This window comes from Mycena indigotica, assembly GCF_014461135.1.
Source record: "Mycena indigotica strain 171206Taipei chromosome Unknown Mind.scaff0006, whole genome shotgun sequence".
NCBI lineage: Eukaryota > Fungi > Basidiomycota > Agaricomycetes > Agaricales > Mycenaceae > Mycena > Mycena indigotica.
Genome location: NW_023503005.1, coordinates 3,616,357 through 3,631,963, shown reverse-complemented (window position 1 = coordinate 3,631,963; position 15,607 = coordinate 3,616,357). Strand labels below are relative to the sequence as shown.

General features: G+C 48.6%; 3 protein-coding genes across 3 annotated transcripts; 1 reads left to right on the top strand and 2 right to left on the bottom strand.

Moving 5' to 3' along the window:
• Window positions 1-7,857: 7,857 nt before the first annotated feature.
• MIND_00765000 (Nuclear elongation and deformation protein 1) lies at window positions 7,858-11,480 on the bottom strand (the record flags this gene model as incomplete). Its single annotated transcript, XM_037364345.1, has 8 exons — window positions 7,858-9,013; window positions 9,061-9,203; window positions 9,251-9,433; window positions 9,479-9,806; window positions 9,855-10,581; window positions 10,625-10,711; window positions 10,759-11,221; window positions 11,271-11,480. The coding sequence occupies 8 exons, from the start codon at window positions 11,478-11,480 to the stop codon at window positions 7,858-7,860; spliced, it is 3,297 nt and encodes a 1,098-aa protein (XP_037219989.1).
• Window positions 11,481-11,710: 230 nt separating this feature from the next.
• MIND_00764900 (Glycoside hydrolase family 18 protein) lies at window positions 11,711-13,211 on the bottom strand (the record flags this gene model as incomplete). Its single annotated transcript, XM_037364344.1, has 6 exons — window positions 11,711-11,887; window positions 11,938-12,350; window positions 12,401-12,699; window positions 12,751-12,830; window positions 12,880-12,967; window positions 13,018-13,211. The coding sequence occupies 6 exons, from the start codon at window positions 13,209-13,211 to the stop codon at window positions 11,711-11,713; spliced, it is 1,251 nt and encodes a 416-aa protein (XP_037219988.1).
• A 662-nt stretch (window positions 13,212-13,873) lies between these two features.
• On the top strand, window positions 13,874-15,526 carry MIND_00764800 (Peptide hydrolase; the record flags this gene model as incomplete). The annotated part of the gene is made up of 6 exons (XM_037364343.1): window positions 13,874-14,590; window positions 14,639-14,951; window positions 14,998-15,100; window positions 15,147-15,304; window positions 15,349-15,437; window positions 15,482-15,526. The coding sequence occupies 6 exons, from the start codon at window positions 13,874-13,876 to the stop codon at window positions 15,524-15,526; spliced, it is 1,425 nt and encodes a 474-aa protein (XP_037219987.1).
• Between the last annotated feature and the right edge of the window lie 81 nt (window positions 15,527-15,607).

Here is a 15,607-nt window from a genome sequence, read left to right as displayed (position 1 = left end):
AAATTACACTATGCCTGGAAGAGAAAGGACAACGGCCACGTCGTGTGTGTGGTGGACGAGAATGGAAAACGAGGCAAGGTTGCGGTGCTCTCTGCCGTTGGAAAGGTTTCCGACTCCCATGCTAATGTCGACGGAGTCGGAGGGTGGAAGCCTTCTTTCAAAGATAACATCGACAAAACGAAATTTACGTTCTTGTTGGAGAAGCCAGGTACTACCTCTCCAACACCGTGAGCCTGACTGACGCGCCATTACAGAAGACACCGTCTTTGCCAAAGACTGGGACCGTCAAGTGGACAATGCATCCAGAGTACAATCAGGAATATGCGACAACAGCAAATCACGACACTTTATCTTATCTGATCAATCAGGTAGTGTCTTGCGGTTCACCAAACCAGTTTTTGAGCGCAAGCGTCCTGGACAAAAAGGTGCCGTTATTTGACCTTGTTATCGTATTGCTTACCAAAAAAATCACCAGAAACCGTGTATCCCGGCGAATGGACCGTTCCCGAAGAGGTTCAGGTCGCCTTCAATGAAGCATGTAAAACCCATTATATTCGACCACTTCAAGTCTTCGATGAGGAAAACGATATAGTAGGTGGAGACGAAGTGCGCAATTTGCTAGTAGGGAGTCTGGTCGAAGTGAGCTTCATTTTGAAGCATTTCACCTTGAGGGATTTGAACGCCGACCCGGTTACCATCTACGATGGTTTTTCGGGTGAGTATCTTATCCTCCTTCCCAATATAAATTCATTCGAATTTTGCAGCTGTTGTTATGGCAGTTACCGTCCTTCAAAACTCTTTACCCGACGATATCTGCACTTTCGTGACGGCTCGGGATATCAGAAATGCAACAAAAGATGAAATTGCATCTCAGTCGAGTGTTAACGAAACAAACGACGAAGGCCACGCCCAAGAAGAGAACAATCCTCCTGGTCACCTTGGGCGATCTACCTCTGAGGAAACAATGAGTGAAGGAAACTACAATGTAGCGCCTGAAACTCCCTCTGAATCAGAGGACGACCAACATCCCGGTATCTCATTTGACGATATTTAACTAAGAGTTGTACTTATTACCTTACAGCTAAACGATCCAAGACATCTGGAAAAGCAAAGCAGAAAAGCACTGATATCGAGAGTAACACATCTACCCAACAAGAGGATTTCGAACTTGTGGACGCAGAAGATCAGTCGGAGTAACTCTTCAAAGACCGTAGTTTAACTTGTAGCGTGAGCCTGCCTATGCCAACAAATTTCATTCTCGAGTAATCAACTTTTGTTTCGTTTGTCGCCTATCGGGAGCTTCGGATCGCAATCACCGGTGACTTAAATATTTCGGGCTTTCGGATCATAAATCGTTGACATCATCAAATAATGTCACCACTTCCTTCACCGTGATTCTTCAACTTCACCTTCACCTATACCTCACCCTCCACTCGCTCACTCTCATAAGACCTGTGTGTTACAGCGACAAGTGCTCTCGACTTTACTTCTAATATGAATCATATTCGTGGACCATGAACTTTCATTCAAAACATTAACTAGAACCAGTTTCCTACTACTCAGAAGCCATGCTCAAGCTTCCACTTCAATCTCGACCCCGCGAGAAGGGATTCGCGGAACAATGAAACGAGGAATTACATGTGGGGCCACACGAGGAAACCTTGTTCGAGAACTAATGTCTTCCGTTTCTCCAGGGGTTACTCGATGAAGACGAACGACTCTTTCCGCTCCAAGAATCCAAGCCTAGAAACGGTAAACTCCCAATCCACATGGGAAGTCACAGACATTGACTGACTGTGTTCCAAACCCGTCCTCCGAGATCGGGAGTATCCTCTCGAAAACAAGTCACCGAACACCGAAGGAGCGCACCAGGGACCAAAACTTCACAATCCATCGGTGCAAATGGTATATCGTTGTCGATGTCAGGGAAGGCAGTTCCTATTCCCCACAAGGTGCGACGCTGAAAACAACGAATTAGATGGAATCGCTTTGCATAAGGACGACAAACTTGGATGGTCTGCCCATCGACATGCACAACGATGTAGTCCTTCCCGCCCACAGAGTCATATTGAACGCAACAGTAAGTTTGCAAGGGCGCCTGCTCATAATTTTAGAAAAACCTATACCAATTTAACTGGGTAAAGCAGCTCACACGAAAGACGTGCTTGAACGAGGTTTGGATATCATCCAAAAAAATCACAGTTCGACGAAAAGACGCCTTCAAGAACCCTGGAGGCGAGCTTAACAACAAACTCTGCGTTCTAGGTCAGTACATCAAACATTCTCTGAAAGATGGAGACTTACCCTATACAATCCCACTTCGTTGAAAACAACTTCTAGGGTGGCGAAAAATTCTAACACGAAGGCTCCTTCGTCATTCTCGATACGTCGGAGCTCGCTTCCATTTGCCGAAGTTAACAACAAACGTCCAAGACTCAGCTCGCGTTCGTCACCAAAAGTGCGGGGGTCGTATTCGCTGAGGAAAGTCGCCATGACACAACTCATTGGTCTCTTCGTGCTTACAACTTATATAGGAAACTTCCAGATCACCGCTGAGCTTCTTGGATTACCACATACTACATCAATACACACCCTTGACGTTCGAGAGAAACTTTTACAACAAACACCGAAACTCCTGTGCGCTTAAGACTTCTTGGGTTCCTTCGAACAGTACAGCCTGCGAATGAGTTTCGCTCGCAATAACCAAACCTGTTGCTTCGTCAGCTGCTACTGCGACACCGTCTGCTGATCTTACTGTCTCCCATGCAAGAGCTCCCATGATTAGCCGATCCTCCCTAAGAACCAATGCTTCGATGTGTACAAGAGCATCCTTTTCCACCACAGGACACTCCGACCGGGCAATTGGAATGACATTTGAGTGGTTATAATCGACTTTGGTCTATGCAAAACCGTATGATTTCTCGGGTCACCGTAAATGGAAGGGGATCTCACTTTTAACACCTCGTTGTCATCGTATACCACGATGGCCTTGCCCACATCAGCGATTTCGGGAATATAAAACAATCGAACGGCTTGACTAGGCTATAAAAGATAAGGCCTATCAACAAAAGAAATACCTATGTGACATTCACCTTGATAAAGGTCTCAGCGCTTTCGACGACATCTTGAAGAGCAAACAAAGTTCTTTCGAACGCATCGTCAAAGGGAGAGCTAGGCTGAGCCAACACGATGATCTTATATCGATCAGAAATGCAGCATCAACCAACAAAACATCGATACCTTGAGGTCGGAGTCCCCTAGATAGTTGTTCTCCATATAACATATTCTCCCCACGAAACTCAAGAGGAATGGCTCCGACAACGGAGAGTGTTCGTCCACAATATATCGAAGCTCCGATTTTTTCCGAGCGAACGACGGCGTACTCGTCCAAAACAAGCTGAGGGTGAGTGTTATGCTGTAGAGGGGGAAGGGGATCCCCAAAAGACAGAGTTGGGTCCATGGGTGCCTAACGAGACACGACACCTCGCTTTTAAATAAACAGAAATCACCACATCAGTTTCTTCTCTATAGTAGTACTGAAAGAAAGAACAAGATTCCAAGTAATCCTTCGGGAAAAAAATCACTCTACAAGGAAAACAGCAAACGCTACTCAAAACACGGTACTCCAATCAATGACTGCCGAGTATTCACACGAGCGAAAGTCGTGTACCGAAGAGGACTCGAAAGCGGTACGATCCGCGCAATTCATGAGCCCACAGTTGTCATCCGCCGAAACATAGTTCGATATAGGGAGAAAACTTCCGACTTCTCCCAGCAATTGAAGCGAGCGCGTGTCAGGATACCCTGGAGGCGGGTCCTCATCTGTATATCCGGACATCCAACGCAACTGAAAAACAATCACAATAGTTCCGATATCTTATAATGATGGTCACCTCAACATCATCCAATGCCATGTCCGCAGGCTCGACAAACACCGACAAGCAATCCGGCACAAAGTTTAGCTCCACTTGTCCTTGATCAAGGACTGGGTACGATTCCTTGGAATTAAGCGACATTTATTAAAAGCATAAAACCGATGCTGTCACTGAAACACGCACCTTGAGATTCACAGACACTGAATCTCCAAATCGAGAAGTCACACCTAACTCCACCAAATTATCGTCCGTGGCGATCCCAGAACTCTAAATCGCATCATGATTAGTCACACTAAAATCATCGATTATAACACCTGCCTTCGGATCAGCAACATTAAGGACGTCCAGGACACCTTGGATCTGGGGGTGCGGAGGAGGGAACCAACAAACAACATCTGCGAATGGCTGCTGATGAAAGACGACCAAATACAAGCAAAGAATATCGCATGACCCAACCTAGACAACTAGACTTAGAAAAAACAACCGACTTGCTTAACACGCACCGCAAAACTCGATCTTGAAATTGTCTTTGCAGACGCTTTGGGATCGTAGGGGCCTTGTAACACCAAAGAAATTGCCCGTCATTTGAAACTCTCGCTCCATCAGCCATAAAATTCAGACTCGACGTGACGACGTCGTTGTAGTCGGGTCTATCTCCTCGGTTGATCTCGAGACTTGCGACCTCGAGCCGTATCGGCGATAAAATCCGGATTCCCATCTCAGCGAACAAGGAACTGACTCTCATATTGACCTTCCCATCGTCCACCAAAAACAAATACTCCTCGTCCTTGTCAGTCGGTGTTGCTTCCGAAAAATGTACAACAAAAGCCTTCGTTTGGTAGGTACCCAGACCTAGCGTTGGCCATGGCACAACGCCGTTGGTTTGAGGACGAATAAAATTCAGCAACCATTTGGGAATGGAATTTTGTTGGTGCGTTGCACTTGACTCTGTTGCTTGGTTCCCATTCAAGATAGCATTCACTACGACAAAAAAGTCAGTATCTAACGAAAACCCAAACAGAGACAAAGTGCTGACGCCAATGAGCCCTTGCAGTTACTTTGAGCTGCCGTATTAAAAACGATATTTCACGGCAATTCCGGACTTCGTTGAGAGAACTGAACATAAAATTCGAAATGAATTGATTGCGCGTAATCCGAAACCAGCCACCGCCAACGGCATAGCAAGCACGCATCTCCAGATGTGCGATTAAGCCTGACCAGTCAGAAAAACGACGACAAGAAATAAGTTGCTCACCGTGTATAAGGCCAACGATGCTGTCATTTGAAACCGTCAGAACGAGCAAGCGGGTGTGTAGCAAAACAACGAAACGATAGAAGAGACCATGGCGACAAACCCTCGCTCGTAAGAGTAACTATCGCATGAGAACCCCAGCCACAAGCATCGAAAATTTCGCGAGCCTATGCAAACCAACAAGTTAGCAAGTAACTAACAGAATTGCATAGCAACATACCTGGTCAGGGGAAAAGAACAGCCCACAGTCGCGTGAAGTAGTAAGGACACCCGATACACCAGGTAAAGACATAGTAACCCCAGATGGACGTAGTAGGAGTTGAGAAGAGAGCCACATAACAGGACACGTAATTGCCTTCCTTAACTGTAAGATGATGAAGGTCTTCGGTCACCCTGAGTCCACTTGATGTCACAAGAAAAAAAAAAAAAAACCAGATTTTGAAGAATATATCGAAAAACCTTGAAATGCACAAAAAACCTTCAAAAATGACGCAGAATAGCCAAACTTACCTTTGCGCCACAAAAAAGACACCACATCTCGCCATAGAACCTGAGGAAAATCAAAGTTACGACGTCGAGGACGTGAATGAAAACAAAAGCTTTGTTCATTAGATAAGCCACGCCGAGTCACGACCGGTCACCAAGAAATGTCACTCAAAACGGAGTCAGACATCGATGTCACACTTGTTACAGTTGAAGACTAAAGCAAGGTTATCAGGCTCAGGCGCCCCCGCGCCAGAGACCCTTGTGAATCAGTGGAAGGTAGAAGAAACTCGGGGAAGGTCCGGAGGCGGCCGGGCTGAATAAGCGCCGGCCGGTGATGCCATTCCCAACAGAACGGGGGTCTCGGTTTGTGCTACCCAGGCTTGACGATTATCGAAATCGACTGTAATCGCCGCGACGTTTTCCAACTGTAAAGCGGTGAATAACTGGACGAAAGTGAGCGAGCTGGGACTCACTACAACAAAACCAGCCAGAAGAGGACCAAGAAGGATCCGCACTGGAACGAACGCAGACGTCGCGGCTCACCACCAGCCTTTCGTACCCGCATAACCTCGGTGGACTTCATCGCGCAAACAGGTCTTATATGACCGAGGTTTTCCTGCGAGCAGGTTGCCCGTTTGCATCTCGTCCAGCTCGAGAGCCGCATTGAGCAGGTAGGAGTCGGCCTACCTCCCGATCATGCTGACGCCGCCATCACTGTCTCGCTCCACCCAAGTCATATAACAGGTCGGGTGGGAGATACAGGACTTGATGCGCCAGCCGTCGGGGTCTCTCTCCAGAGGTGTTAGGACTATTGAGGAGGTGGGGCCTCGGTCTACGCTGCCCATGGCTTCACCAGTGGCGATTGGTGGGGTGAATCGTTGGACGGGTTTGAGGTTTTCGATAAGCATTGTCGTCAAAATTTCTTCGGCAAGATGGCCAACGATAACTTGGAAGAATGAAGTAATATTCGACGACGAGAGGATGGGCCGAAAGAAACCCAGAGTTAGGACTCGTCACACAGGTGAAGTCACATAAATACGAGTTTCTGCAAAGTGCTATAACTCCATATCTCCCATCATCATCATCCTGGCCCTGTCCTCCCTCTACGCTACCTCACCCCCAGTGACAACCGTACCAGCCTACGTTACTCACTGGGAAAGGCCGTAGAGGCAGCAGTCTACCAGTGAAACCATAGATGTGTCCCAAATCCGTAACCCATACCACCACTTTCTCAAGAAATGCACTACCCTGCTCTATAAGCGATCTCACAGTATGCACAACCATATCCGAAACCTACATACCATACACGCTGCTCTCCTAGCGTAACTTTGGAGTGAGAGTAACTGAGTTACAAGCTCAAAAGTACCTGTTACCATATCCTTTGCCGCGAGTCATATCATGCCGCAAAGCCACTGGTACCTGCTCTGATTTCTGCATATTGTATATAGTACATGTTATGAGTCACTGCGATGTGGGCTACTTCAGCCATGGGCTTGTTCCAGCACCACTACCTTTTTTCAGTGCGTGTGACAGTGAGGTCACACCTACCCAGCCGATGACTAACTCACCACGTGCTGCTGAAATCTGAGTCACTGCATGCTTGTCATACAATCAAGAATAAAACTCCGAAGGCCAGCTCAGTTATTGTAGCTGTAGGGAGAAGGTGTCAATGCTTTCTCTCCCTATGATGTATATTATGCTACATAATAACCACAATAACCACTCTATAGAAATTAGTCCTGCATAACTGTTATACAGTTTTTTTTTAAAAAAAAACCTCATTCCAAAGACGGTTCATGTGCACAGGCAGTCAAAAACAATGCTGCACTGAAGTCTTGCATATCTAGAATTACTTAAATTTACCACTGATTAGGACTAACTTCACTGATTCTGGCTTCAGGCACAGACTGAGTTCTACAGCGCTTGGGAGACTGGGCGTGAGCTCGACTCGGAAACTGTTTGGAGTCCCGGGACGAAGAGATACAGAATACTATACTGGCTATGTATTATGTACCTCAGGGCACTCCCCGGAAACCGGCGTTCCTCAGTGGGACCGTGCCGTGTAATCCTATCCTATCCTATCCTGAAACCGGAGCTTACATAAAGGCGATGGATGTTTGAGCGAGTTTTCATAACAAAATCAGCATCCCGCTAAAAACTTTGCCTATGATACACTAGGTACAGCGATTAATTATTGACTAGTTATAATTATGCTACACCTGAAGCTTGAAGACCCATAACAGTTCACAAAAACGGCACATTCTTCATTTCTCCCGCAGCCAACAGATCCTCGTCAAGCGCGTCTTCCTCGTCTTGCCCTGATTCGTAATGTCCATTCTCTGCATACTCTCCGGGCTCGTCATCGTCCATGTCGAACTGCAGCTCGTCGTCAAGCGAGCCAGGCATGCTCGTCATACTTCGTCTCCGGTCCCGCTTGCGCCGATTGCCAATTGGATCAAGCTCTTCCTCGTCATCTGACTCAGCAAAGGTGTATGAAGAAGACGATTCGGGGCTGGCACTGCGTCTGCTTCGGTCTGGTGATGGTGAAGCATGTCGAGAGGAGCTAGCGCCGAATGAACTGGACAGCGTGTTGCTCAACCGCTCAAAAGAGGACATTTGCCGAAGCTCCTCGCCACGATAGGGAATGGGCGAGGTCTCACGCGAATGGGCCACGCCATTAACCTTGTTGAGAGCAGCTTGACGCATAGTGGACGATTGCCTGCTTCCGACGAGACTGAAGTTGCGCAATCTTGAAAGAGCACTTTGGTTTGACGTGTCTGAGCGAGCGCTCAAGGCGGGAGATGGTGGCGAAAGGTCAGGAAGGGGGAACTCCTGCACTGGGGCCTTCCAGAAATTGAAGTCGGTGTATTCTGGTGTCCATTTCCGGTGGATGGGAGGGAACATTTGATCGACAAGATCGGTCATGTGGATGTATGATGACTTGTATCCCGCAAGTTCAAGTAACTCAAGTTTGACCTCTCCAGTCGAGTCAATGGTAAAGATACGCGAGCTGGGCACGTTAACACTGCGGTAAGACAACGCATCGGTGATGCGGTTGCCGAACCCAGCATAAAACGGGTTCCGTCCTTCGCCAAATAGTCTTTGGATGTCGCGCAAACATGCCATCTTGAACACCTCTGGCTTGCGCATAATGACTTCTCGATGGAGAGAAGCCATGAGCCGGTCAGGACTCATGATAACAGGTCCTTCGGGGAGTTGGTAGTCGTTCTGCTTGATCCCTTTGAGGTAGTCACGTGTAGCATCTGCTTGTCCAATGGCTCGAGAGGTGAGATACATAATTTTGTACCCGTTTCGCGAGATGTCAGTGTACAATTTGGCAACTCCGAGATGAGTCCAGTCGCGCCCAATCATCGCGAAAACGTGACCTAAACCGTCAGATCTGTTTTCCGGAATAAGTTCAAGCAAGAGAGTTGTGTGTTTACTGACTTGGTTATAGTGCCATCGATATCAGAGACCAAGACGTGATCAGTTGAGTCCCATACAAAGATTCGAGCCGTGCATGCAATGACTCCGGACGCCGACAGCGAAAAAGTGATTGAATTTGCCCCAGGCTTCAAATTCAGGGATTTCTGCAAAGCCATCAGTGGCTGGAAAAGTTATTCAAAAGTTCACAGACGAGCTGATCAGAAGTCAAACGAAGGGTTTTGGCAAATTTTCGGCCACTTGACTCGTCTACTGGTGGTTTCGGAGGAGTTTTGACAGGTTGTTGAACAGGCGTCGATGGGACTGGGGCAGAGTCCGCTGGGGGTACATCCGATACCACTCGTTTGGGTACAGGCAGGGGTGAATCGCGGGGCGTCTGTGGCCTATTATTTCGCTGTAAAATGTAGAATGAGAGACTCACTGGAGCGGATGCAGTCCAAGGTAATGGTGGGCGGTCGTCTTTCGCGGGAGCGCTTTCCCGTTTACTTCGATTCCACCACTGTACCCAAGACGTTGATGTCGGTCGTTCTTTGGGTGCTGGCTCAGGCGGCTCTGATTTAGCTCGAAGATGTCGCCTTTCGGCTTCGGCTTCATCGTCTGTCGGGGTACCAGGAGGACTGCTATCATCTTCTGAGGCATCAGGAGATGTTGGTCGAATAGGGATGCCAGCTTCGGTTTGCAGAACCAGTACATTCCGCCAAAGAACAAGCGCGTCCATGAGTGGCGAGCCATCAGACCGGGTAATATATCTACAACGAGTGAGATGAAACGACCGATACCGAAGACAAAAAACGCACTGGTCTTCTGCCCAACGTATTACAAGTCGCGGATCTGTGACAACAGATGAATCCTCCATAAGCCGCTCGAGCCCAAGTTGCCCTTTTCTGAATAGGCGCGCGGCATCAACCTCATCTTTGCGATTGAAGATAACTTGTCCACCACTTGAGCCATTACGAGCGCGTCTGCCGCGTACCTCGTCTTCATTATCAGACATTTCATCCTCCACCAAGCTAAGCTCGAAGGGAATCTTCTTGCCCTCGATTGCAACAGTGAACTGGGTAGAATCGGACTCGTTAGCTGATATTCGGCCTCCAGCGCCAAATCCAGTCCCAATTTCCTCAATCACGGCGTCCAGAGTTGATTGGTCAAAGCCCGTTTCGTTATCTTCGTATTCGAGTGGTCTTCTTCTCGAACGTGATGGTGATCCTTCCAACGTTGGTGGAACGCTACGACTTCGCCCTGATGGTTCAACTTCGTCGTCTTCCTCAGGAAGGACATCATCCACAACCATTTCTTCCCTTCTTGAAGTTTTTGCGCGAGCACTGGCCCGACTCCAGGTTGCCGGAGAATCTTTACCGCTCCCAGAAGCGGCTTCGACACGTCCCCCAGGCCCGAATGTTGCCTTCATCGGTGATGGCTGCGGAAATGCCCCCCATTCCCACGAGTACTCCACATCGAGCTTCGGAGGTGGTGCTGAATGCGACTTCTCCGGGGCACGCGTTGTGGGCGACGGAGTTGGTGACCCTGCACAAGATTAGCAAAGAGAAGAAACGAGCTCTGGACTAACGATATGTTCCATCGTCGTCTGCAGTAATGGTCCGCTCCCTATCGTGTTTGCGATTTGAGTGGTAGCCGTCGGCATCGAGCGCAATGTCTGGATAGAAGTAAGCAAGTGATGAGAGAGATAGACAGCAAGTATACCTTGTTTGTAGTCGACTTCCGGTGTGGGCGGTTTAATGGAAGCGAGAACTTGGTCCGCCCGTTGGTCCTGCGACTCCTCAATATTGAGCAGAGATGCCGGAGTTGCAGAAGGTGTGCCTGGGGTTGCTGAAACTCGTTCCGATGATGGGAACGTCAATTGTGAGGGTCGTTTGCGGTCAGTAGGACGCGGAGGCGATGTAGCATTGAGGTCAAGGAATTCGGGTTCTTCAACTGGGGTTGGGTCGTCTTGGACGATCTGGTTGTGAGTTTCCGGATCTTGCTTGGCGCCAAAACGATCTGTGGGCACATCCGCCGTCTCTTCGGGGCGAGTTGGTTGGAGGATAGGGCTCGTTATGAGGTCCGCAGGCACATCGTCTTCAGTTTCAAACACGAAGAACGCCTCGCCTGCCTCTCCGACCTTCATGTCAAAGGGAATTGGATGCCCATTCACGGAGACTTTGACCTAAGACAAGGCTGAGCTTCTTGTAAAGCGTTGCGGGTCAACAACGCACCTTCTTTTCGCCAGGACGAAGGACTTGCCACTTTCCGAAACGAACGTGGAACGGAGAGCATACCAACTCAGTGGCTCCGGAGTCGGTTGGTCGTTGAATGACAATGACATCGATAGCGCCGGTGAGTGTCGCAGGGTTAATTGGAGGGAGGTCCTTGTAGTATTGGTAGGGAGCGCTGATAGCATTGACTGCGCCCCGAATGTAGTTCATCGAGGAAGCAAGTCGAAAGCTTTTGGCGCGTGATTATATGACACTTCGCTTGTTTGTTCCGCCCCACCACAGCGAACGTTTCCCCAAACCCCATTAGATCCTGGTTGGGATGGTTCACAAACTTCATTCGACGCGTGAAACACTTCAAGCGTAAATAGAAACGTTTTGGATCCGACGAATAGCCAAGATCCGCTGAACATTCAAGACTGACATAAAAAATGCATTGATTCTCAAAACCCAGCGGCAGTACGGATGGAATCCAGTAAAATATCATTTGGATCTCCTCCTGCCTCCCATATCGCAAAACCAGCAAGCCCAGCAGACTTGATCCAGGCACCTTTAGCCGCAAATGACCTTGCATCGTCATAGGAAATCATGACCTTGGTGGTCGTATTATAAACAAACGGCTGTGATACCTGGTTAAAAGTGCTTTCAGTGTTTATAATTGTGAACTCACTGTTTGCGTGCAGGTGTCGTACATGTATGGAACACTGGCTTTGGGGGTGCCATCAGGATTGAGATATCCTTGCGCGATTAGACCCCAGAAGTTAATCACTCCTCCCTGGCTCTGAAAGTTACCGCACTCATCAACACCTGCTGCGTCATCCCATGCATCGCCTGCAGGAGCCACGGAAGCGTTGAACGGAGCGTACAACGCTAATTGAGTTTTTTTCGAATCGGTGAAGGCGTCTTTTTCTGCGACAACAAAAGAGTGGCCATACGAAGCGACGCCCAGGACGATCTTACTCGTCGGGAAACCTGCCTGGGACCAAGCGGAAACAAAATCAACCGCAGAACCGGATTGGAAGTTGTCGGGGGCACAAGTGTCATTAAGCGGCGCATTTGGTCCTACTGCAGCTGACCAAGGTCCTAAACTTGCATCAGATAGGGCTCCAGAAGCAAGGTGATTGCATTTTTACCATTCACATCATAGTTCATAACCTGAACATGGTCTAGGACTTCGGCAAACGCAGAAACATCGGACATTGGATCGCCATTTGAGCCAATGAATGGGCCAACGACCGCAGCTGATACAACAAGTGTTGCACCAACTGGATCCTTACGCAATGCTTTGAGGAAGGAAAGCAGATGGCTAGAGTCTTGTTTGTTGATCGTGTTGCAGCCAATGCCTTGGTTATTTGGGTATTCCCAGTCAATATTGACACCATCAAGATTGTACTTTTGGACGAAATCGATGATGGTTTTGACAAATGCAGTTCTTGCAAATTGAGATCAATTATCTTTTGGGAGTTATTTAACATCTTCCTACCTATTCGCGGCCGTCGCGATATCTGTCGAAAAGAATCTGCTTCCCGTCCAGCCTCCCACAGATATCATCGCTTTGACGCCCTGTGTGCTGATGAGTCTCCGAACGATGCAGCCTGGGTGACAACACAACATTTTGATGCGCGGTTTTGACGAAGACAGGCAGAATCGTTGGCTCAGAACCACTCAAATCTAGAGTTTGGACATTCGAGGTAGTTTCACTGTCATAAGTTGAGATCAAATAGTTAACCAGTTTGTTAACTGAACGCACGCAAACGAGTAAATTAAGTGGGTGTACTTGTCCCAGCTAACATCGGCCACCGCAAAGGCCGGCTTAATATCGGCAGCGTGCCAGCCCGTGAACCATGCGCTTGAGATAGAAGGCTTGTTCTTGAATTGCTGAATTTGGCCCGCAATGGCCAGTGAAATGAATGAGGGGACGACGACGAGAAGAGGGTAGTACATGTGCAGATGCCAGAGCTCCACCGTCTTTGCGTGTTCTTCTTATATCCCGGGGGTTGCGATCGCCTTCCTTCATCACAGAAGCCGGAAGTTGTGGACGAAAATAAGTGATTGATTGCATGTGCACAGGTTTGTTGGCCGATCAAACGGATCGTCGGTGCCGAGGACGAGTCTCTTTGGATGAGCCAAACGAAGTAGCACTGTGCTCAAAACACATTCCTTGAACCACTTCAGAGTCGGAATCCATAACCCCATGTATCATGTATGCATAATCTAACCCGCACGAATGTAGATTGGGAAAGATGCAAATAGCAGGGGAAGCCAAGCGAAAACTTGAAGTTGGAGACGGAAGAACGTTGTTCAAGTTTCGCGCAGTGAGAGAATGAAGGTGATGAGGCAATGAATGTCGCACCAAACTTTGCTGGTAGATTGAAGTATGGAGTGTTGATACTTCTGGAGTCTGAATTCGAAAGTAAGTAAGCAGGAGTTTTGAGATAATAGCACGAGTTGACACGACGCGGTGTTGAGATAGCAGCATTTGATGTGGTTCCATGGCGAGCAAGACTCTGGACCGGATTGCAGTACTGAGAAGTTATTGGTGGTGAACTTCGCAAGCCAAGCCAAATGACGATTATGTAAGCACCATCGGCTCATCCTCTGCGTCAATGTGGCTCAACAGCGCGCCGGGTGCTCTTCTCCTCGTTACGCCTCTGACCCGGTCCCTCTTCGAGCATTCATGTCTCGCAAACAACTACTATGGCCAAGTCCTCGATGGCAACCAAGTGAAGACGGTCTTCATCCCATCCGAGGCCTGCTTCGACGCTGTCGCATCAGAGGCGTTCACAGATACGGCTGCACTCATGCAAGCTTCACATCCTATCCAACAACTCGTCTGGGTGGAGCAAGCCGCCGTAGACCCCGGCTTACTAGAGACCGCAGGCTACTTCGAATTCGACAATTTCATGGATCGGTTGAAGACAGTGGCCTTGGCTAAACGACAGCAAGAGCCCATTATTCCACCTTCTTCACCTATGGATACGGGATACGAAGTGTTATACCTCTCACAGACGGCCGCGTTGCTGTCTGTGAGTAGCGCTACTGCAATGACGATCGACACGCTTTTGCCGCGATTCTGGAAGTCCACCCTACTCCCCACCTCCCCCGTAGACTTTATAGAAGTACCAGAGGAGGCGTTAAAGCACGTCAAGAGCGTCTTAGCCACCCTCACCTTCAATCCTGAAGTCGCCTCGATTGTGGAGAGCATTTCGGTTCCCCAGTTGATCAACGATATTCGCTTTCTTACGGGAGAAGACGAGGTTTCTGGAATTGTTTCCAGGCATTCATTCTCGGAAGGTTCGCGTGTTGCCGCCAAGTGGCTAAAGGTGAGTCTCCGCGTGTCTTAGGCATCTGCTCATCATACTCGATAACAGGCTCGTTTTGAGGACACTGGGGCGAGTTGCGAGTTACAGCCTTTCCTCTCTGGTTTCACTCCCAATGTCGTCTGCTCGTATCCTTCTGCTGTTGAGAGCAACAGCACGATTATCTACAGCGCCCATTACGACAGCCGAGGCTCGTTTGGGAGTGTCCGTGCTCCAGGTGGGGATGATGACGGTTCGGGAACCATTGCTATTCTCGCACTAGCGCGCACAATTGCGAGAAGAGGAATCAAATTCCATAGCAATGTTCAGCTCGTCGCATTTGGGGGCGAAGAGCAGGGTTTATTGGGTTCGCGAGCTTATGCCCGTGAGTCCTTTGCAGTCGTGCATATCTTTTGGCTAACTCAACACAGGTAAATTGCGGGAGGCCAACACGAATGTTACTTTAATGATTCAGGCTGACATGTTAGGGTACCATGCTCAAGACGAGCCTCCCCAAATTGGCCTCCCTGCCAGGTATGAAGAATTATTATCCAGCGAGCGTTTATCGACGAGATGACAGCATCGGAACTCCTGAGGTCGCCCAACTTGTTGCAAACATCTCTACTTTGTACAGTCCCGAGTTACGAGTGGGTTATACAGCTGCGTGCTGCAGTGACCATCAGTCGTTCCATGAGCAAGGCTTCCCTGCTACCCAGGTTTTCGAACGTGCCGGTCCAAGTAAGCATTACTCTTCTGACGAAGTTTTTTCTGATTGGTGCTAGTCGTGGACCCGATGTACCACAATAGCGGCGACTTGAGCGACCGTGAAGGTTACGATTTTGGTCAAATCAAATCCATTGCGAAGGTTCAGGTGAGTGTTAGAAGTCGTGTGCTTCGCCTTACTCACCTCTGCAGCTTGCTTCCCTTCTACACACTGCTGGATACGAGGTTTCGGAATAGATGATATGGATGGACTTGTAGACACCACACTACTAACCTTGCACCTTCTGTAATACCACAGCGCTGATGTAAACGAGTGGT